Source organism: Cervus canadensis, chromosome 10, assembly GCF_019320065.1.
Source record: "Cervus canadensis isolate Bull #8, Minnesota chromosome 10, ASM1932006v1, whole genome shotgun sequence".
NCBI lineage: Eukaryota > Metazoa > Chordata > Mammalia > Artiodactyla > Cervidae > Cervus > Cervus canadensis.
In genome coordinates this window covers 53,174,022-53,196,786 of record NC_057395.1, presented here as the reverse complement: position 1 = coordinate 53,196,786, position 22,765 = coordinate 53,174,022, and the positions used below count along the sequence as shown (strand labels likewise).

Genomic DNA, 22,765 nt, shown 5'->3' with positions numbered 1-22,765 from the left:
TAGGAGGGAAAGCAGGGCCCCCAGGGGTCTGGTATGACCCCTCATCTCTGGAGCCCTCTCCTCTGGCTCTAGCAGACGGGCAGGGACACAGCAGGACCCGGGTGGGTGATCTGGGTGGTCACAGGTGAGAATGGCAGGGGACCCTGCGCCTGCAGGCAGTAGCCCAGCTGCACCTAGAGCCCAGTTCTCCCCCAAACCCAAGGCTACCCCGGGCAGAACTTTCTGGAAGTCTCACAGCACAAAGGCCTCTGGTGGGTGGCCTGGTCCTACCAGGCCCCTCCCTAAGCCCCTGCTGCAGAGCCAGGTGACCTGGGAACAGGCTACAGAGGCAGCAGTCCAGGCCTGGTCACTGCCTCTCAGGCCATTGAACTGCTGAGCTGCTCTTCCTACTCAGCTGACCCCCAGGAGGGTCCAGCAGAGTGGAAAATTCCAGAGGGCAGTGGGCAGTATAGTTGAAAACACACGCTCAGCTTGCCGCCACGTCTCAGACCCACCTGCAGCCCATTCCTCTCACAGAGAGGAGGTATGGGGGCAGTGACAGAGCAGGTGCCACACTCGGCAGGATGGCCTAGAGGACTTCAGAGTCCAGGCAGGGAGCCAACGGCGAGTTCTGGGTCTCCACTCATGCACAGAGCCCACACCTGAGAAAAGGCCCCTGCTGGCGCCCACCCAGCATTTCCTGAGGGCCCCAGGCTGGAGGGGCCATTCCCAGGACTCTTGCCACTCCCAGTGGTGGAGAGAAGGGCCAGGTGGGGAGCTCGGTGCATTCAGATCCCAGGCCCGGGGTCATGAGCATGTCTGTTGTGTGAGCCACCAGCTTGTCCTCCAGCATCACACCAGTGACAGGACACTGACAGGGCTTGGTGCCCTGACCTTGGAGGGTGCAACCCCACCTAGGCCCTGTCACAGGCCAACAGCCCCGAGCCCCGAGGAAAGAGGCCACACACGGTCCAGGTTGAATCACTGTGTTTTACTAAGTGCACAGGTCCACTGGGCATCCGACTCATCCCCGTGGCGCTACAGCTTTCCAGAACCTCCCACGTGTGTTCCTGTCACCAGATCCCGCACCCGCCGTCCCCAGGCAGCCTGCGCTGGGCCCTCGGGGTGGCACACGTGTCAGCCTGACAGTGAGTGCAGTCAGTGAGTCTCAGCTGGTCTGTAGAAAACTAGATTCTTTCCCTGGGCGTCTGTCCCTGGAAAATGGACGGCACGCAGGTCACCTGTCACAGGGGTGACAGGTCCAGGAGCAGAGGCCCGGCTGTGCTGCAGGGGCGCGGGCGTGACGGTGCTCATCAGCACTGAAGGCATCATGACATATTCTTTGGAGCATGAACATGAACAAAAGTGCAAAGACAGCCAAGACAACAGTGCAGACGGGGCTGGGGCTGGGGCCAGGGCCGCCTTCGGACGGCATGGGATGAGGGTGGGGTCCCCAGGTGGGCGGGTAGGCAGAGCCCCACAGGAACCATGCCGTGAGGTCCCCTACCCCCTGTACTTGCTGCAGACCTGGGCCCGCAGACCCTGGATGGAGGAGGCGGCGGGGTCGCAGGTTGGTGCCTGGCAGAGGCCAAGCGGGCAGGGGGTGACCACGGTGAATTTTTGTCAACGTGCATTAAGGCAACAACTTTATGAAACTCAGTCAGAGCTGGACGTGCAGCGTTCAGCAAAGTCCACACGCTTGCCCAGAAACCCCAGGATTGAGCGCTGTCCCCCAGGAGGGTCCCCGCCTCTCTCGGTGCCTGATCTGCCTATACTGAGGGGCTCTCCAGACAGGGCCATCCAGCCATACCTCTATCAGGCAAGGGGACCCATGCAAATATCCAAAACAAGAACCACCCAACTCCTCCTCAAGACAGAGGGGTCTCTCCTCCCCCAAGCATCTTTTTCAAGCTCCCTACCTCCTTCCTAGGAGGAAGGGGCATTCTCCTCCCTCCAGAATGCCCTCCACATCTGCCTCCATCCTCACAAGTCAACAGAAGCCAGCAAGCTGTGTGCCCCACTTGTGCAGCTCCAGGGGCTACAGTGTCCTGCCCTGGGCAGCCGGCTTTCTAGGGCCCTTGGACAGAGGGTAGGCATAAGCCCCTGATCCTAGCACATCACCTCCTCCAGGAAGCTCCCCGATCGTCTCTCCCACTTAGTACTTGGTAAAGGCCCAAGTGGAACCACCCTGGGGGCAGGAACACAGGAAGCAGCTGGCCTGGGATAAGTGCACAGCTCCACTGGGCATCCGACTCAGGGAGCCTGGGGCTCCCCTGGGCGCTAAAAGTAGCCCGGCCCTGCGGGGCCGAACATCCATCCACACAAGCAGGCAGCCTGGAGTTCTGCTCAGGGGTCACAGAGGGCAGGACTGTCCACATCACTGCCCAGGGCAGCTGAAGACCATGCAGGGCAGTGCATGTGAGGAAGAGTGTATAATTTGGAGCCGTGTGTACTGGGGGTCATGGAGGCACCCTGTGGCTCAGAACTCCCCACCCCACTGCAGGCAGGGTGCCCTGAACCCTTCAGGTGGGGCCTCCCTGCTGGACCAGCCCTCTTCACAGACATGTATTCTGGAGACTTGGGTGCGGAACCAATGTTGACTTTGCAGCAGGAAATCCAGGCCGATGCCTCCACCAGCGCCTGGCGTGGTCTTGACGTCGGGAGAGCATGGGAATTAACACCAGCACTCTTACAAAGGCCTGTCTGCAGCTCCCACCCCCGGGGCTTCAGAAGCATCAGCAATGTCCCAGGGCCACGTTCTGTCCACAAACAGCAGGTACACGGCGTAGCAGACAAGAGGACACCTCCCCCCGTCCCATGTTGACACCTTAGGCCCATGACCACCAGGGTGCCCCAGCCTAGGGAAGGGAGAAGTTAAAAACCATTCGTGAAAGCTGTGCAGAGCTGCTGTCTGGTGACCGCTCCGGTTGAGAGTGTTAATTAGAGGGCAGTGACTGGCTCTCCTCATGGGGTGGACTCCCTGGCAAATCCCCCCAAAGGAGGGTGGTGCTCCCGCGGGGGTGCCGTGGTCTCCCAGAGGGAGGGGCCCGGCAGGGAGGCACCGGAGGGAGTCCCCTGCCCTCTGGCTGGGTTCCTTCATCCTCCACGGTGGCCATGGCTCATGCTGTCACAGAGCAGCGGGGTGTGGGGCAGAAAAGGGAGAGGGTCCTGAGGCTGGGCCGCATGGTTCAGGAGGGCGGAAGGAGCCATCAGAGCCCCCACATTGCAGCTGGATGCCCACAGACACCAAGACCTCCCTGGCCCAGCCTAGGCCATCCTGGCATCTGGACAGCCTCCGGGGCAGCTGAGGAGGAGGAAGAGGGTAGGTGGGAACCTGCCTGGGCTCTGGGGATCCCCCTGAGGTGCTGCCCAGAGGCCAGAAGAGCAGGAACCCCACCCAGGGTCAATGTCCCAGGACTGTCTACAACTCCCGAACTTGCTGATTCCTATGGATTGAAGCAGACAAGGCGTCTGTGCATGTGTGGGTAAGCGTGTGTGCACATGGGTGTGTGAGTATGTGAGCATGGGTGTGTGCACATGGTGTGTATGATTGTGCACACATGAGTAAGTGTGTGCACTCTGGTGTGTCTGGGTGAGAATGCATGTGACTCTGTGTGCAGGTGCTGTGCGTGTACCTGTGGGTGTGTATGCATGAGTGTGTATGTGCTGTATGTCTGCAGGCAGGGTGTGAGCACAGGCATGTGCAGGGCTGAGGGAGCCACATGATCAGGTAACTGAGATGCTTCTCTTGGGAAGCGCCTACCACACGTATGGTGGGGCAGGGTGGCCCCACAGCCACGGGTCACCCAGGAAGTGCACCGACGTCCCCGGAGTGCCAAGCACTCTCCTGCCACAGCTCCTGAAGGTGGGGGCCCTGGGGCAGCAGATGGACACAAATGAACACATGTTGCTCGGACCCCTAAGAAGGAGCCTCTACCCCATCATCTCCTAAAACCGCACCCCAAAATGGCCCCCCAAGGAGAGACCGGGGGGGAGGTGCAGGATTTCATGGAGGAGGCGTCACAGACTCCTTGCTGAGCACAGCACGTGGAGAGTTGGGCCTCAACCCCTCCTTCTGCAACCTTGGAGGCCCTCCCAGCAGTGGCCTTGGCGCCAGCATCTGGCTCAGCAGCTCTGCGGACCAAGCCAGCCCCTCTTGTCACCAGGGACCCACAACATAGGGCATGCAAGTGACAGGACATGCACCTCTCTCCAGGGGCAAAAGGCCTCTCCTAGCAGGCCAGGGGCCCACGCAGGCCAAGATCTGACAGGGGTGGGTCCTTGCTGCTGGCAACCCGAATCGAACCGTCCCAGAGCCGGACAGCAACAGCTGGGGCTAGAGCAGCTATGGATACACTTGGTCCAGGGGCTGGCCTGCTCATGCCTTGTTGGGGGCCTCCAGCTGGGGCCTCTCTCTCCCAAGATGGGGGGCAAAGGGGGGCTCTACCCTCACCCAGAGGAGCTGCTACTTGCCAGGGCCTCTTCACACAGCCAACACTAAGGAGGAGCTTTGCTCACCACTGAAGGTCTGAGGGGGAGAACACCAAGGGGGCACAGAGCAGACACGCTGGGTGGAGGGAGCCAAAGAGGCACCCCCCGCCCAAGGCCACATGGAAGATTCCACAGCCAACCCCTCTCTGGAGACTGGGGGTGGGGCATCCTTGTGCCTTGGCCCTGAACACAGACCACGGTTCTGACTCCGAGCTCAGGTCCTCCTGCACTGGGCTAGCAGACAGGTGCACATGGCGGGGACCTGGGGGGTCCTGGTGAAGGGGGGGAATGCACAGGGGCTATAGTAGACACTGCTCCCCAGGGATCTCAGAGGGCCAGGACCCCAACAGCCAGGGGCATTCGACCCTCGGATGCTGCTTTCAAAGTCCTTCCCAGAGAGCAAGCAGAGTCTCTCACTGACCAGGATGGATGGAAGCGTCCTGAGGAGACAGCTCAGGCTCTCCCTGGACCTGGTATTTCAGGGGAAGTCGCTACGTGGTAGGCCTCGCGGACCCAACCCTGGTGCACAGGAAGGTCACTGCCTCAGAGGACACTAGGTGTCCAGGCTTGCTGTCCTGTCACCCCAAATGCCAGAAGCCTCTGCACACTGACAGCTGGGGGCCCAGGATGGGGTCCACTCCGCCTCCTGGGGTTGGACTCCTGGCTCAAAGCGACTGCTCCTCAGGCCCAAGACGAGAAGGATGGGCACCACTGTTTCCCAGGGCCCAGGGCGGGAACAGGCATCTCTGATCCCAAGACACCCAGCAGTCACAGTCAAGGGCTGGTCAGTGAGGAGAGTGCGGGGGATGGTCAGCCTAGGAGGGACAGGAGAGACCACCTACAAGGCAGCTCCTTCATCTCTGGACAGTGCGGGGCAGGACTCTACTGAAGGGTTTTCCCGTCAGCTGCAGCATCGTCCAGCTGGGGTCCTGTTGGGGGGCTGATGGGGGACAGGTGAAGCAGGGTCCCTGGAGGACAGTGAGCAAATCAACTCACCACAACCAGCCCGGTCAGGACCCCAGAGCACGAGCCTAGCCAGGGGGCCCCCTAGCCACTCAGCACACATTCCCACAGGCCGGTCCATGTCACAGTGCTGGCCACAGCGTGGTGACCAGCGCCCAGCCAGGGGAGAGGGAAGAGGACACAGGGGACACCCCTCCAGCTTCCAGGTCTGGAAGGGAGCCCCCAAGGGTCTCCTCCAGGAGCCTATGGAGCCTGTCCCTCCCCACAGGAATCAAGTTCAGGAGGTCAGAGGCCACTCTGTTCTGGAGGGGGTCCCGAGCCTCGCCCCCACACCCCCTTCAGGCCAGAGTCCTGAACGTGGGGCTGGCTCCTGTCACAGGATGCTCGGAACCAGGGGGAAGGTGGTGACACTGACCAGCAGCTGCAGGTGGTACCCAGGATGATGGGGCAGGACAGGAATGGGGGCAGAGACAAGCCACACGCCCTGGGCCTCAAAGCTGCTGATCCTCACGAGGCAGATCTGCCCCTCGCTGCCACCCTGCCCCCACCCAAGCCTCCAGTTGGCCACTGGGTGCCTGTCCTCAGCCTCGACCCCGGCCTCTGTCATGCCCAGGCCAATGGTCTGCAGAGTCTGCCAAGTGGGCACGGCCAGCCGGGCTGCCCCTTGCTGGAAAAGAATTCCTGCCAGCCTTCAGTGGGAGAGACTGAGGGCCACGCCTGCCTGCCACCCTGCACAGGCACCCCTACTGCCTTGCTCTAAGAAAAGGGCTCCAGAGCATCTGCCTCAAGACCAGGAGGCCAGGAGTCAGGGGGAGGCTAGTGGGTGGCCTCACTTCCGGGGCCCGGCCCAGCCCATATCACCAAAAGGGCCCTCGCCCGTCGCGGAGCGTGGTGGGGGCCCGCACGGGGTGCAGAGGTCCGAGTCCGTGTCCGACTCGCCCTCCGCAATGTAGGGCCTGACTTTGGCACATGGAGCGACCGCCGCGTAGCAGCTGTTGAGGGCATCCAGGTTCTCCTTGGACTGGGAGATGCTGAAGCCACTGAAAGAGCGCTCCAGCTCCTCGTGGTCCACGGATGGAATGGAGATGGATGTGTCACTGTCCCTCAGTGCGCCCTCGTGGGGCCTGCAGGCCGGGGCATCCTCCGGCCTCAGGAACTCTGTGCTGGCCCGGTGGCCCCCGCTGTAAGCGGACAGGGACCGCTCGTGGGCGGGTGGCGGCGGGATGCGTACAAGCGAGCTGTGGTCCCCCACGGGCGAGGTGCCGTGGCCTGGGCGGGGGTGGCACTGCTGCTGCCACGAGGTGGAGGGTGGGCACTGGGCAGGGGGCGCAGGCGGGGGCGCCGCAAAGTTCTTCTGGCCCACGGAGCTGGTGGAACGGACGAGCTTGATGATGCAGCCACTCCGGCCACCGTGGTCCCGGCTGTCCTCAGGGCTGTGGTATGGTGGCGCTGGCTCTGGCTCCTTGGCCCCAAAGTAGGCCTCAGTTTCCGTCGGGGGGACACCCATGCGCTGCATGTAGATGTTCACCAGGAAATCCAGCTTCTTCTCCATGGACAGGACCTGCGGGAGGGGCCAGTGGGCCACGCTGGACGCTTCCCATGCTGGGGAGGGGGGCAGGGGTGGGGAGGACGGTCCCTGGAGGTGGGAAGGGCTGGATGCTTCTCATGGGGCGGGGGTCGGGATGCTCCTTGGAGTTGGGGAGGGCAGCAATGCTCCCTGGATGTGTGGGGACCCTAGACACTCCCCAGAGGTGGGGGGACCCAGAATGTCACCTACAGAATTGCAGAGGCAATAGAAGGAAGGACACACACACACACACACACCCCCACCCCCAGCAGCTCAGCCCCTGACCACCCCCATGAGGGTATGTGGCCTCAGGGCTTCAGAGCATGGACACTCTTGTATGGGCCACTCTGTGGGTTCACCCATAGAGCAAACTCAAGACGGAAGGAACCATCCGTTCCTCTCCTGGGCTCCCAGAAGCAGACCCTCAGCTGAGGGTCTTGTGTGTGGTTCCAGAGGACTTGGTCACAAGACAGTAGAGGAAAGTCAGACAAGGTCAGCCAAGTGGGATGGAGAATGACCACGCAGGCCCTGCAGCAGAGCCCCCCAGGCGAGAAGAGAGCGAGCAAGCCAGTGCTTGGCCTGGGGTCTGTAGGCGCTGGCCAGCAGAAGGGAAGTGCCCCAGGCCTGGGAGTGCTCACGGGGTACCCGGGGTCCAGACACCACAGCCCTCAGCTCCCCACAAAGCTGGCGCACCCTCCCGCAGCGGCCGCGCGGACACCACGGACCCCCAGCCTCTCCCACCTGCTTCTCCACCTTCCCCAGCCTCCCCATCATGCTGGGGTCCTCTGGCAGCTCCGCCTCCGCCGGGCCCTTGCCTCGGTCTTTGTCCGCCATCGCTGGGCCACGCCCCACGATCTGGTCCACTCTGCCGGAAGAGATCCACCCCGGGCGTGAGGTCGGGTGAGAGTGCGGGGCCCAAGGCGTCTCCTCCTGGGCCAAGCCGCAACCCCCAGTTTCAGGCCCCAACTGAGCCAGAGCCGACTGAGGGCAGCGAGGAACCAGGACAGACGGACGCCGGGCGCCAGGTCCCCGTCCCCGTCCTGCTCTCTGCCACCCTCGGGGCCTGTCCCTTGACCGTCCCATCCCAGCGGGGCTGGCACATCAGCGAGGAGCAGAAAAGGAAGTCAGGGCCATGCACTCCCAGCTCCCCGTATCTTCCCCAACCCGAGCCCAGCCCCCACTCCGGCTCTGCTCCTGGATAACGTGCCACTGAGGCCCCGCCCACCCGGGGGTCTGGAGGGGGCGGAGCTAAAGGTCTGCAGAGGGAACCACAGAAGCGCGGGTAAGGGGCAGGGGGGCGTGAGGGCTACGCTCCATGCGCCAGACGCGGGAGGGGACACAGACTAACACTGAAAACCACCAACGCACAACCAGAAGGGACAGACAGAGCCACTGCCAACCAGAAGGGGTCCGTGTGCGCTCGTGCGTGTACACGTGTGTGCTTACTGTGCATGCGTGTGCGTGCTTCCATGTATGTGCGCGCACGTGTGTGAACGTGAGTGTGCCCTTGTGTGCACACGAGTGGGGGATGCGGAACGCAGCTGAGCTGGCCTCAAACAAGGGCAGCAGTCAGGAAAGCCAACAAGAGGGGAGGGAGGCCTCCTTCCTGGAGGGGCTTCTGCTTGACCACCGTTTGAGCAGGAACGGCCCCAGAGGAGCTCAGAAGGGGCCTTGAGAGCAGCAGCGTGGGCGCCTGAGCCAGAGGGGTGCAGCCACATGGACACTGGGCAAACACACTGGGGCCAGGGTGCGGCTGGCAGGACAGTGACCTGGGCACAGGCCACGCGAGCCTCATGGGCAGAGCCTCTTTCCAGGCTCCAGAGTGAGGAGGGCTGCCAGCCCCCCTAGCAGTGCCACTTGAAGCCACTGCCCCTTCCCCGGCTGCCTTCCTCATCCACAGCTGCCCTGATTGCCTGTTGGGACTCAGGGATCTGTCCTGTCTGTCGCAGGAAGCAGGAGGGGTCAGGCTTGCATCAGCCATGGGGCAGCCTCCTCATGCTCCAGTGGGCATCATGCTTGATCATGCGGGGGGGCTGGGTGGGGGGGGGCGGACGAAGGGCCCTCAGACTCCAAGCAGACGCCATGGGGACAGAGCGGGAGGAGGGCTGTCTGGTGTTCAAGTGTCCACACAGTCCAGGCACGGGCGCTCAGCACCTTCACCCCTGCCACATGACGGGCTGTCCACCTAGCTGCTGCCCTGGGAGCCTCAGCCCAGGGTCGGCCTGGAGCTGCTGCTGGTGGGTGCTCCCTGACTCTGCACTACCCCCTCCCCTGGGCCTCAGGTGAGGAGCTGGGCTTAACCCCTCATGCCCAGTCGGCCCTTCGGCCCCTTCTCTGTGGGAGTCTGCGTGTCCTCTGGCTGCAGTGGTCCGGGAGGCCTGGGGGCTCTGAGGGCTGGCAGGGCCTCCTCAGCCCCTGGGCCCTACAGCGATGCCGGAAGGGCAGGCTGCTGTCTCGGGGCACAGCTTCCTGGGGGCTGTCCTCCTTTTGGGGCACAGGAAGGACAGGGGATGCGAAAAACACTGTCTGGGCTGCCCTGGGTCAGGCCTGCTCCCTCGGAAACTCCTTTCTTATGGGAGAGCTGCCAGGCTGAGGTGCCAAGTACACTGATCCCCAGCCTCATGCACAGAAACCCCAGCACATAGGAGTCAGACACCCAACTCGCTCCATTGGCCCAGTGGTCAGCATCCCTGCTGGCCTTCAGGACACCCCTGGTCCCCTCTGCCAGCACAGCCAGGGTGCCTCTGTCCTCAGCCCACATCCCTGCCCTGGGTGCTGCTCTCGCAGACCTGCTGAGGGCGTCACAGCCATCATTTCAACCGTCCAGGGGAACAGGAAGGCTCCGATGTCTGAATTCACCACCAGTGACCCTGGTTCTGCTGCCTAACACCTAACTGCCCTCATACCCCACTCCCCTTTGGCCAGGACCACCTCCTGCAGGAACCCTGACTGCGGTGACAACTAGACACAAAGTCCAGGGCTCTGGGGACCCCCTGGGCACCCCACTCAGGTTGGAGCCTTTCCTAGTCACTCTTCATCAGGGTCTAGAAGCCAGGGGACCTGCTTGGTCCATAAGCAGCCCAGGGTGACCCACCGGCAGTGGTGCTAGGAGCCTGCATTGGTGCTCAAGCAGAGCTCCCGCAAGGCAGGCCCTCATGTCTGAATGCGTCTGGCCCCTGGGGGGCTACCATCTACTTGTGCCCAGGGAGCGCCCCCACAGCAGTCACACAGGTGTCACACAGCCTCCCCAGGAACCCGCCAAGACGAGCAGCTCAAGGGCCCCAGACCCAGCCTCCCGGGGCTTCAGAGGACGTTGCTTTGTCAAGGACAGAAACAGCCCCACGTCCTGTCGAGCAGAGAGGGTGCTGCCGTCATGTGGCTGGAGCGAAGGGGACTGGCATTCCACACAGACAGGCGGGGCGTGTCCTGACCTAGGTGAGTACTGGGGTGACTCTCTCGGAGGGGCCGTGGGTCCTTTGCTGGGGTACTTCTTGTGCCGGGGAGTTGAAGGGGGTGGGGGGCCCACAATCATATCTATCCTGGCGAGTAAACAAGAAAAGAGACACCGGGAAAACGCATCGTGAAGCAACATGGGGGGAGGGGGGCAGCAGGAACTTGCATAGACGAAAGGAACGACCTGCTGAAGGCCGCCCCGACCCTGTACAGACGGGCGCAAGGACTCTGAGCTCCAGGACCTCGGCACCGAGCAGGGTCGCAAGCTCGCGGTGCCCTGTCTGCCCGGGCCAGTGTCCACATGCACAGGACACTGGCAGCAGAGTGCCAAGGGCCCCAGGAAGGACACAAAGGCCCTGCCAGTGAGCGACAGACATCCAGCTCCTGCGGGGTGGGTCTGTCTCATCTGTTTTCCAGACGGAAAGGGAGGGAGAGGAGACCATCTAGGACAGAAGAGTCTGGTGAACAAAAACAGCTGCTGTGACCGGTGGAGGTGGGCCAGCCGTTGGGACCCGGGGCAGCCTCTCACTCACACTTGCACACATGTGGACATACATACACGCTCACACACTGCACACACCTGCATGTTTGCATGCACTGGCACACGTTCACACACCTGTGTACACATGCACTCTCACACATTTGCACGTGCACAACTGCATGTGCACACACGTTCACACAAACACACAGATCTACTCAATGCTCGAGGAGGACACTGAGCAGCTGACCTCCTCCTGGCCCAAGCCCGTGGACAGGAAGGGGTCACCCCCCGGCCCCACCCAAAGGGAGAGCTGGAGGCCTAGATGGACCACTCCCCTGGGATCTCAAGAGGAACCGGGTAGACGCCACCTGCTCTGGGGCCAGAGGCTGGGCTGACCCCCAGTACCGCCACGACCATCCAGACACCCCCACGGCCAGAGTCCAGGCTTCAGGGCCAGAGAACTGGCAGCAGCTTCAGTGGAGGGGCCTGGCCAGCAGAGGGTGAGGCCCACGCCAGGACAGACCCACGACAGCCATGGCATCACAGGCACCACAGACACGTGTGCTCGTTTGTGTGGACGGTGCGTGCTTCTGAGCACATGTGTACTCAGCGTGCATGCGTGTGTGCTGGCCTATGGGACATATATGTGGACATGAGACTTAGGAAACAGTTACTTGTGTACACGTGTGCCAACACACATGTGCATGTGGGAGTAGACACAGTTCTGTGTGCATGTGTGTCCCGAGTCCTCACTGCGTCTGTGTACATGCATGTACAACTGACTCCTAGAGTGAACAAGCCAGAGACGGCAGTGCCTGCGTGTGCCCTGCCCCGGCCACGCCAGGCACCTGTCCAGCCCCACCGCCTACTCTGGCCATGGGAATCCCTCTGTGTGAGGGGAGGGAGAACCGGCCCTTCCATTCTGGAGGAAGAGGTGCCACACGGCCTAACTGCTGCCCAACAGGCCCATGGAAAACTGCCCCTTCACCTCTCAACAGAACTACTCTCCCCAGCTCACGTGGGCACACATACATGCAAGGACACACAACACACACAGATACATGCGTACACCCACACATTTCTGCAAAACATGTATTGCACTCGTGTGCACACATGCACATGCATGCACTTTACACATACAAGTGTGTGCACATGTGTACCTATGGTCTGCACGTGCGTGAGTACACGTGTGCATTCACATACATGCATGTGCACACATACACACATACACGCTTGCCCATCATGGCAAGGGCAGAGAGAAGAGAGAAACAACAGAAAGATTCAAAAACAGACCACACGAGGACATGGCAGAAACCCCTCATGGGGCCGGTGTGGGGCCGGAGAGGAAGGGCCCAGATGTGGCAGCAAGCAGGGCCAGCCACTGTGTCTGCAGCCGCATCCGCTGCCACATCTCTGCCGGGAACAGGCAGCCTGCACTGCACGGGTCCCCGAACAGCACCCAGGTTTGGCCCAGAGGACCCGGCTCCACACCCCAGGGCAGGGTGGGCGCTCTTGCCTGGACTGCAGGTTTTTGATGCGGGACAGCATGTCTAGGTGGCCAGCTGAGTACTGCTCGATCACATCCATCACGTCATAGGGCCGCAGGCTCTCCTTGAACTTCCGCTTGGACACCAGGAACCGCATAACACTGGCGGGGGGTCAGATGAGGGGCTGTGAGCCCTGGGCAGAGACCACCGAAGGCAGCCCCCCAACAACCACCTAGCTATGGCCCTCCCAGCATCTCTAGCGCTGTTACCTAGGACACCCACCCCCCATAACCCCTCCACTTTTGGGCCTAGCTGTGCTGAGGACCCTTGTCCACTCAGGAACTCCCGTGCAGCACAGCTCCTGGCCATCCACGGACAGCCCCAGGCACCTGGCACCCGGGCGCAGGTGACAGCCATGACAGCAGGTTCCTTGTGAGCCTCAGGGCCCAGGCTGAAGTGGTGTCGGCCACGAGGCATCGCCCTGGAGCCGTGTCCTCACACCCGCTTCCCAGGCCCCACGTGCACAGATGGCTTTGCGAGAGGCAGCCAGGTCCTCACCACACGGCCCGAATGCTGACTTTGAGGCCTGGGGTCAGATCCTCTGTCACAAACTCGCAGTTGCAGCTCTTATTGTCGTCCACGATGTCCTCCCCTGGGAGACTTGCTTCTGGGTGGAAGGACACAGCCCGTGAGGGGCCGGGCAGCCCCCGGCACTGAGGGGCCTGGTGCTCTGGCCCCACAGCGCTCCAGCCCCCAACTCCTGCCTTCTCAGCCTGCTCCCCTCCACTGTGCTCCTTGGGGAGCAGCCACCATGAGAGTATAAGAGGGCATCACTGTGCATGGACAGATGGACAAAACATGATATGTCCACACACGGGACCCGGGGAATGTCTGCCGTAAGAGCAGGAGCACACCGTCACCAGTGCCGTGGGTGAGCATGGAGCTCGTGGTGCAGGACAAGTCCGTGTGGCCCCGCCTCCCAGAGCTCCAGGACAGCAGGCCCCTACCCCCGGGGCTGCCCAACCCACCTTCCGAGTTCTGCCGCGAAGCAGCACCCCTGGCCCGGAATGCCTGCCGGGCGCGGCCACGTTCCCCGAAGCTCCAGCTCTTGGGCACCTTGCTTGGACTGTCCTCTAGGCTCTGGTCGGCGCTGGGTGACCGGCGGACGGTCTGGGCCTGAGGGGACCCCTTGCCCTTGGCAGCCACGCCGCGGGGGCTGGAGAAGACACGGTCTTTCAAACTGACCTTCTGACTGCTCCCGCGAGAACCGATAAGACGGACAGACACACAGAAAGACAGCAAGAGAGGTCACCCTGCAAAGAACACTCCAGCCCACTGGCTGCTGGCGGGTGTATGGGGCACCGAGGCCATGGGGATGGGGAAGGAGGGTTGCCTGGGTGAGTGGAGACGAGTCAGCCCTACCACAGACTCCCGGGGCCCACTGGGTGCTCGGCCTGGCCAGGGACCAGTCAGTGGACTCTGAAATCACTTTCAGTTGCCACCCAAAGGTGCCTGAGCTCTTGCCACACTGTCCGGCCAGGCCTCCTTCTCCAAACGTCCTGGGCACAGCCTGAGGGCACCCAGCCACTTCAGTGGTTACCACACCTGCCCCTCCACCCTCGTAACTGCACCAAGTCAGGAGGGTGAGGTCTGCAGCTGACCCCTGGGCCCATCTGCCCAACCCTGGGGAGCTGCCTAGAGGAAGAGTTGCAGGGGAGGGGGAGGGGAAGCAGCACGGAGGGCAAGGGTCTGCCCACCCCTTCTACCCAGGGCAGCACAGGTTCCCCCAAACAGGACCCATCCAGAAATAGAACATTCACGCTCTGAAGAACACTTGGGGTGCCAGCTGAGCCCTGGCCAGAGGTCGCAGGGAGGGGGCAACCGTGGCCATCCAGCTGCAGCCCCATAATGGGCTCCCTGCCCTCATCTATTGGTAACCACAGAGATGGATCTGACACCCCGAGTTTGTCAGTTCTAACATCCTCCAGGCCTCAGGCAGGAGACAGAAGCAGTCATGGTAGTCACAGGTCAGGCCCAGGGCCAGGCGGCCACTCACTTCCTCCCATAGACCACCATCTGCCTGGAGGAGAGCGAAGTCCCTGTGAACTGTGAACCCATTCATGCCACCACACTGAGGGGCCACAGGACCTCCTGGAGTGGCCTCTGCACTGCCCTGGGGCCCAGGGCCTGGCGCCATCCCTCACGGGCACCTGACAGGGCCTCTGCTGCCCCTGGGAAGCAACCACCACAGCTAATCCCTCAGACAGTGCCAGCCCCATCACAGATGCCCCGGGTCAGCCACCTCCATTGACCCAAGGGGGACCCACAGCTGACACAGCGTCAGACGGCGCAGAGATGACAAGCCATGGACAAGAGACGGCCCATGGCCTGGTCCACCCAGCCCAGACACTGCAGTCCAAGCTGGTGCCCCCACCTTGCCCCCAGCCAGCTGAGACCCTCTGTGCTAGTTCTCAGGCCTGAGGCAGGGAGCCCACTTGGAGGGGAGGTTCCCCCAGAGACTCTGGGTGCCCAGGGTCCCCTTGAGCACAAGAGCCAGGGCATTTGCTTGCTCAGGACACTAACCCCAAGCCTGTAACTGCTGTGCCTGTCACGAGACCAAGACAGGGGTGGGGGGCCAAGGGACCCCGGAGCCAGGGCATGGGGGCCAGTGTGCAGATAACCCTCGTCATTCCCTAAGGAGACCACCAGCTGGTCCAGGAGAACCAAGAAGCAAGGGCCCCACCTAGACTTTGATGGGGACCCCCAGCTGGATTTGCTGTCCTGTGCACACCAGAGGTCCCTGGAACTTGCCCCCACGCAGCTGCCTACGAGGACAGAGCCACAGGAAGGAGCCTTCCCTGGCCTCGCCCTGGCCCCGCCATCCCATCCCTGACTCTCAGACTGCTCAGACCGGAGAGGAGCACCCTGCTCGGGGACCATAGGTGGTAGTCTGGACTTTCTCAGTTATCACAACTCAGAGTCACAGGCACGCAGCCCCCCAGCCACCCTGATCCTTCGTTAACTCCAGGTGCTCGAGTGCTGACAGTCCTGCAGGAGTCAAGAAAGGCCCTCCCTCACCTCACAAGCCAAGGATGAAAGCAAATGCAGGGTGGGGCTCTGGCCGCCTGCCCCCAGGGAAGGAGCAGGAGGCTAGCCCACCCTCCAAGTGAAGGGCATTTACACGGGGCCAGGGAGCAAGCTCAGGAAGGTCTGGGTGAGAAAGCAAGGCCCAGCCTCTCCTCTCCTGCCTGCCACCACCCCCATCCCCCATCCAGGGCAAAATCACCAAAAAGAGAAGCCAGCCATCAACAGGGATAAGCAAGGGGGCGCCCCAGCTGAGCGCCCCTATACCCTAGTCTGCACGGCCAGGGCCCAGCGTGTCAGGGGGAGAGCCAGCATCCACCAAGAGAACCATCTGGCCCACAGCTGGACCTTGGATGCCCAGGGAAGGTGAGGAAGATGAGGGGAGAGTTGTGAAACACACATAGCGGGGCCAAGCATGGCCTGGGCCCCTGGACCGGCTGTGGGCACCTTTGGCCCTTCCGGTTCCCAGGCAACCTGACCACAGCCCCCGACCTGATAGGCCAGCCTGTGGCCAGAAGCACCCTGGACACAAGCTCTGGGCAAGCAGGACAGCTTCTGCTGGGACCCCAAATCTCCCCTCCGAGGGCTGCAAGAGCCCCCCACCCCCGCAGGCCTACTTCAGAACACACAGGCAGCACGGCAGGTGCGGGGTGGGGGGAGGTCTCCCCTCCGAGTCCCTCTCTGGGGGAGCAGGATTCGGAGCATGCACGGATGCAGGTGTGCAGGCATGCCGCCCTGGAGCCCCGACCTGCTGCCCAGCCCCTCCCCACGCCCACCACTCAACACCCCTGCTTCCAGGGCCAGCTCGGACCACATGCACACGATGACTGGTGAGTGCAGCTGCCAGCACCTGCGGGCCGCACGGGGCAGGGTGGGGCGGGCAGCAGGGGGCCCAGAGCAAGCAGGAGGACAGACACTTCCACATCCCCGAGAGCAGACAGGGCACAGAGAGAGGAAACGTGCCGGCAGTCAGGGAGCCCACGGGGCAAAGGTCGGCCCTTCCACCGTCCCGTTTCCAGTCTGCCCTAAACCAGGCCTGTACGTGGGAGGGGGGAGCCGCGGACCTCGGGCTTTCCGGTGCGTCTGGTGTGCCAGGACCACAGGGAGCCCGGCACACACAGGACAGAGCCGCCTCCCGCGGGCGGGCAGCGGGTGGAGGGCAGCGCCCTCCCTTGCGTAGTAGAGGTGCTAGATGGCCCGGCCATGCGGAAGTCTCGCAGGAGAGCAATCAGACCCCGGAAGGCACGCTTTGCGGGTTCAGACCCCCTTGCCGGCCCCTCTCCTACTTGGAGTACAGCATCGTTGGGGCATCGTTTGGCTTGGGGCGAAGGAAGGGCGTTAGCGCCGTGCCCCTGTTGCCCAGGAGGGCGCCTGGGGTCAGAGGCGGGCAGGGGCTCCACGAAGGGGCTGGGAGGTGAGCTTCCAATCAGAATCCGGGCCTGGGGGGCCGGGCGGGCGCCAGCTTTTCCCTGGCGCATCTAGAACCTCTAATAAGCAGAGTGTTTGGAGCGGAAGGGGACAAGAGCCGTGCAGCAATGGTCGTCCGAGCGGCGTGTCCGCGATACCTAGCGTGTCCTGGGCAGCATCCACACAGGGACTCTGCGCACCGTCTGCCTTTACTGGAAATGAGGAGAGGACAGTTAGTCCTGGGGGCGCTGGCGACCGGAGGGACCCCGGCCAGGCGTGTGGGCGTGGGGTGCACCCGCCACAGAGTTCGCATGGGAGAGAGAAGTGCGAGCGCGGAGGTCGCGCACGAAGTCCTCCGTCAGCCTGGAAAAGAAAATAGTCCCTATTTTTGGAGAGAAAAAAAAAATCCATTTTTTTTTTCTCTCCAAAAATACCTTTTCCTTCCAGCATCTATTTGGGGCCATCTCTTTCAAAAGATGTATTATTTTTTTGCTATATTCATGCCAACAAAAAAATAATACATGGGCTAAGGCTTTGCTGGTTCTACAGGGACAGGATTTCAGAAAGCTCGCGTTTTCAGAGGAAAAACGTGCGAGTTTGGCTTCACAAACCAACCCAGCCAGCGGTCTGATCAGAAGTGGCCCCCATTTACCCAGAAGGCAGTGGCCACCTCTACCCGGAGGGGAGCCAAGGAGGAGGAGGCTTGGGGCACCTGCACATCAAAGGGCCAGCCAAGGCCAGACCCTGGGTGAAGGCTATCCTGACGTGCAGCTAGCTGTTCAGGAAAGGCAGCTGGTGGTCAGCCTGCCCAAGACCCTCCGCAAAGGCCAGAGCAAGCCTCAGCTGTGCACAAGAACCTGCAAGTATGTTAGTTGATCAGTCATGTCCAACTCTCTGTGACCCCATGGACCACAGCCCACCAGGCTTCTCTGTTCATGGGATTCTCCAGGCAAAAATACTGGAGTGGATTGCTATTCCCTTCTCCAGGGGATCTTTCCGACCCAGAGATCGAACCCGGGTCTCCTGCTTTGCAGATGGATTCTTTACTGTCTGAGCCACAAAACTTTTAAGCAGAAATGAAAAGAACCAGCGAGAACATCAAGAAACCCTTCGCTTCCCTGGGGTCTCACTCTCTGCCTCCACCTTCAAAGTTGTTGCTTTTGAGACAGTGGCTCCCAAACTGCTGCGCCTAGAAACCCGGACGCAGCCAACAGTGTCGACTCACATTCACTTAAACACCGGTGGCACCTGCCACTGTCCCAGCAAGGATCTCCCCACATTAACACCAGCAAGCTAGGGTCAAGGCTCCTCAAAGAGCTCTCCCTTGGCTTCACCGGCCTTGTCCTCTGTGGAGGACCCTACGAGAGTGTGCGTTTCCCTGGTAGGACCTTCCCCAGTTACTTCAGGTTGTAGAAAAAAACTAACTAGAGGGCCACCCCGGGCGGAGGGGCACACCTTCCCAGGACTCGGACCCCCCCAGACCCTGCCCAGCAGCTCACAGAACTCAAATTTAGGGCAAACGTGCTCTCCCCGGGCACACCCCCGAGGCAGCCACAGTTCCACCAGGGCCTGATGGACAGATGAAGACCCTAAAGACCAAGACCTACATTGCCAGCTCCTTGCAGGGGTCCCCAGGCCTGCACACAGAGCCCTGCCTTGCCCCGCCTGGGGGCTCCTCCCCCAGGAAAGAGCATGAGGTGGGGTGGGGTGTCTGCCTCCGGCTCTTTGGAAGGACCCCAGCCTTGAACAGATGAGCAGCCCCGCACTGCCCACCCACCATTTCCTACATGACACCTCAAGCCTGGCTCCCACGCACAGGAGCTTGGGGAGCGGCTCTCCAACTGCAGTGGTTTCTTTAGTTCTAATGAAAATTTAAACAGCCTCACGTGGCCAGAGGCTCCTGCATGAAACAAGGAAGTCTGAGAGCAGGACAAGAGCAGAGGGAGGGGGACTGGTGGTGGCCCAGCCAACCCCCCTGAACACTGCTCCTCTGCTTGGGGTGGGCAGTGAGGGGCCCTGACTCCAGCCCATCGCCTCTGGGCTCTAGGCTGGCCCTGGGGTTTCCTGCCCACATTCAGCCCGGGGGGGGCCTGGGTTCAAGAGGGTGGAAGAGGTGCCCACAAACAGTCACCAACACCAGACTGGACAGACACGCACCCAAACACGGCACACGGCCCCCCACGACGAAGAGGGGGCCACACGGACGGGAGCAAAGCAGCTGGGGCACAGGGGTTTCCCCAGGCACAGGAGAAGGCAGTCAGAAATGGGGTAGATCAAAGGGCAGGTCAGAGCCACACCCGGAGCAGCACAGCCCGAGACCCCCACCTGCCCCCCCCACCTCCGCCAGCCCCACGCCTTGGTCTGACGCCCACACAGCCACAGTGCATGTCCCCACAATGAGCCAGGACCAAAGGGTCTCCCGGCAGTGGAGGGCCCCCGCACCCACCCCATCCACCTGCTTAGGGTCCCCTCGCCGGGCAGCCCAGGAACAGCCCACCCACAGGTGTCCAGGGCGGGACCCTTTCCTGCAGACCTACTGTGCATCGGGTGCTGCACAGGGGCTCCTGGCTGCTCCAGTCGGGGCACAGAAATGCCCTGGCTGAAAGGTGCGCTCCCAGGATAGGCCGGCCCTCTGTCCCAGGGCCTCAGCCTGGGGCCCCCAGGGGAAGCCGCTGGTCACAGGCAGGGATACACGGACACACGGGGAGGGAGGGAGGAGCAAAAAGCGGGTTCGAGGAAGGGGAGCCACAGAACGTGCCGGAGAGCCAGGGGGCTCCCGTGAATCCTCACCTGGAGTCCTGCTTTCAGGGTCAGCCACCTCATCCCCAAAGACAGAGCGGACGTGAAAGGGGCCCGAGAAGGGCAGTGACATGATTAAAGGCACTTGGGGGGGGCAGGCAAGATTTTCCAGATTGGGGGAGGGGAGGGCAGGAGAGGAGAGAGAGAGAGAGAGAGGCTGAGACGAAAATTGTCTGGAGGGGAGAGGCACGCAGGTGGCGAGCACAGGGAGCCGCGATAGGCCGGAGGGGCCACGCCGAGGGCCAGAGAGCGCCCACTGGGCAGAGCTGAGGGCAGCCGCGCCCACCTGCTCGGCCTCTGGGTCCTGGGGGCTCACAGGAGGGGCTGATGGCAGCACCAACGGGAACCAACGAAGTGGAGCAGCCTCGGGGCACCCCAGAGGCCAGGCTTGCTGCTCCCCCTCCCTGCCCACCTGACCACAGCCCCGTGCCGGGCCCCTCGGTTTGTGCCCATGAGAACAGAGGTCACTGCCCAGGATAAAGCCACTCTGGTCTGGGATCTAAAGGGTCATCTCTGCTGCTCTTTGGGCTGGTTGGAGGCAAAGCACTGCTGATGTTTCCAGGTCAGCTCCAGCGGCCAACCCGCTTCAGGGACTCAGGGGTGGGGTACATGCCCCCCTCCGATGGATGCTGAAGCAGGGCTCAGCCCATTGCCTTCCCAGCTGAGCAGCCTTCAGTCCAGGAGGGCACGAACAAGCTGGCAGCGTCTTTGGCCCATGGCCTGGGGAATGGGACTCCCCATGCAGGTGTGGACAGGGCACCAGGGAACCCCTGAGCTCAGGGATACACAGCAGTACATGGGCAGGTTGCAGGTCACCAGACTCGAAAGTAGTGAATTGATCTGGCTTTCTTTTCAAAACTAGGAAAACAGCAGGGTGCTATCACCCTAACCCCAGCTGAGATCACCCCCGGGAGTCCCCATCTGGGGTCCCAGTCTCAAATTCACATGAACCAAATAGAACTGCAGGGGCCTAGACAGACACAAGTAGTGGGGTACGGGTGCCCACCCAGGGGGTGTGAGGCGGGGCAGGAGACCATGCCCAAAGGGAACCCTCTCCCACTCCTCCATCCTCCAGAAACCTCCACAAACCAAGACCTGCAGGGGTGGTGTGAAGACCTCCCCTCAGAACAGCCCCTCCCCCTACTGCCTGACCCTGATCTGCAGTGTTTGGGACACCCCGTGGGAGTGTCCACCTGGGTCACCCTCGACTCAGAGCAGCCCAGACCCTGTGCCTGGAGCCAGTGGGACCGCTCCCCTGAAAGCCCCCCAACTCCCGCCCAAGGGGCTGCAGTCACAGGCGGGCAGACAGGAGCTGCCCCTCAGCTTGGGGGCCTGGAAGGGGGCATAGACCCAGGTGCCCACATCACCACTGGGCAGGGGTCCTCGCGCAGTGGCATCAGGGAGCATGCACAGGCCCCGCGGCAGCGCGAGCTCCACGGGACACGCAGAGCACAGCGGAGGCAGCAGAAGGCAGGCGGGCACTGACCTGGGAGATGGCTCCGGCTGAGGCTCCTTCCTGCAAACAGAAGCACAGAATGTCAGAAGCCGGCCCAGCAGCTGAACCCCACACAGGGCCCAGCTGATGCACAATGCTCCTATGGCCCAGGGCTCCGTGTGAGGGGTGCAGAAACAGCCCACATGCCCCTGAGAGCTCCCTGGGGGCCCAAGGAGGCAGGTTCCAGAGGGACAGCGAATCTGGAAGGGGTCACGAGAAGTTTTGAGACTGAGGGTGCTATGGCCACATGTTTATGGACACTTGTTTTAATCAGCATCACCAATATTAACGAACTTTCAAAGAGGACATGTGAAGAAAGCTCTGGAGCTGTCAACTTCCACAGTCGATGCTCAGGACAGCTAAGGTCCTTCACTTAACCACACCCACGAGGACTCTTCCAGATAAGGTCATGTTCACAGGTCCCAGGACACAGATGAATCTTTGCAGGGGGGCACTATCCAACCCTCTCCAGATGCCCCACTGCTGAGAGTTCTTCAAACAGCCCTGGGCGCTGGGCCCAGCAGGCATCCTCCCCTCCTCTCCCATTGGCCAGTCCGTGTCCTTGGCAAGCCTGTCTGTGTCAAGTGCTCCGGGAGTCGCAGGTTTTGTGGTCGTGAAGGAAGCAGCAGGTGCTACTCACGTGTCTCCACCCGATGCTCCAGGGTTGGACTCTTCCTCTGACCTGTGGCCAGAGCACCAGCCTCCCAGCCCCATATGGAGTACCACCTCCCCCATGCCCACCCCCAAACCAGCCGCCCTCAGGATGGGAGCCAAGACTGGTCAGCAACAGGGGAAAACCGCCAGCAGCACCAGGGCCTATGGCAACAGGATGTGAACATTCTGAGCCATCAGGGGCCTTAGCCCAGCCTGAGCGCCCCTACTGGCTCTCATGGAGCCATGGGGGATCAGAGCCAGCATGGACGCCCCCGCCCACCTGAAGGTAAGTCCAGACTTGCTCTTGAGGTTCCGCAGCAGCTCCAGCTGGTTGAGTGGCGGGATCAGTCTGCAGCAAGAGGACAGGTGAGTGAGCCCGCAACCCACCAGAACCCCAGGGACCCCCATGCCAGCTCTCACTGGTGTCCACATCTCACATGGGGACACAGGCCATGACGACCTGTCACAGGCAGAAACAGGAGGAGTCCATGGCGGCAGCAGACCCCCAGGGAGCCCATGCCTCCACCTCTGCAGCCCAGGCACTTTATGCATTCCTCTGGGCTCACTTTCCCTGGGCACCTCGGCCTGGGAGCGGGTGGTGTCCAGGCCATCCCTAGAAAGGATGCCCACGTGGAGCAGGTCCCGCAGGGCACCAGAAAATGGGGGGGTGCCCCTCCCCATTCCCAACCACTGAACACCCCCTGGATTTGCAGCACAGTTGAAAACGCAGCCCCCAACATCCTAGGACTCCCAGTCCCTCTCTCTCTGAGACACTCTCTCTGCCAAAGCTGAGCAGGGCAGAGGTCCCAGGAAAGGACTGTGCTGGGCAGAGCCCACTGGGCGGCTCCTGGGTGACTGGTCTGGCCCTACTCTGAGCCCCATTTCCCAGATGGAGTCCCACCCAC

The 22,765-nt window shown here is 62.1% G+C and overlaps 1 protein-coding gene across 14 annotated transcripts in view; it reads right to left on the bottom strand.

Annotated features, from left to right (window-relative positions):
* Window positions 1-949: 949 nt before the first annotated feature.
* The window catches only part of KCNQ2 (potassium voltage-gated channel subfamily Q member 2), a 49,039-nt gene continuing 27,223 nt past the window's right edge, over window positions 950-22,765 (bottom strand). For 2 of the 14 annotated variants that reach the window (XM_043479878.1, XM_043479880.1), the window contains 9 exons: window positions 22,141-22,209; window positions 21,198-21,227; window positions 17,071-17,124; window positions 13,450-13,673; window positions 12,980-13,088; window positions 12,451-12,582; window positions 10,432-10,539; window positions 7,742-7,865; window positions 950-6,994 (listed from right to left, as the gene is read on the bottom strand). In XM_043479878.1, coding sequence (XP_043335813.1) covers window positions 6,263-6,994; window positions 7,742-7,865; window positions 10,432-10,539; window positions 12,451-12,582; window positions 12,980-13,088; window positions 13,450-13,673; window positions 17,071-17,124; window positions 21,198-21,227; window positions 22,141-22,209 — 1,582 coding nt within the window. In that variant the 3' untranslated portion in view covers window positions 950-6,262. Of the gene's footprint in view, window positions 6,995-7,741; window positions 7,866-10,431; window positions 10,540-12,450; window positions 12,583-12,979; window positions 13,089-13,449; window positions 13,674-17,070; window positions 17,125-19,702; window positions 19,796-21,197; window positions 21,228-22,140; window positions 22,210-22,765 lie in introns of those variants that run through there. The other 12 variants (XM_043479881.1, XM_043479882.1, XM_043479883.1 and 9 more) reach the window with 9 other exon arrangements.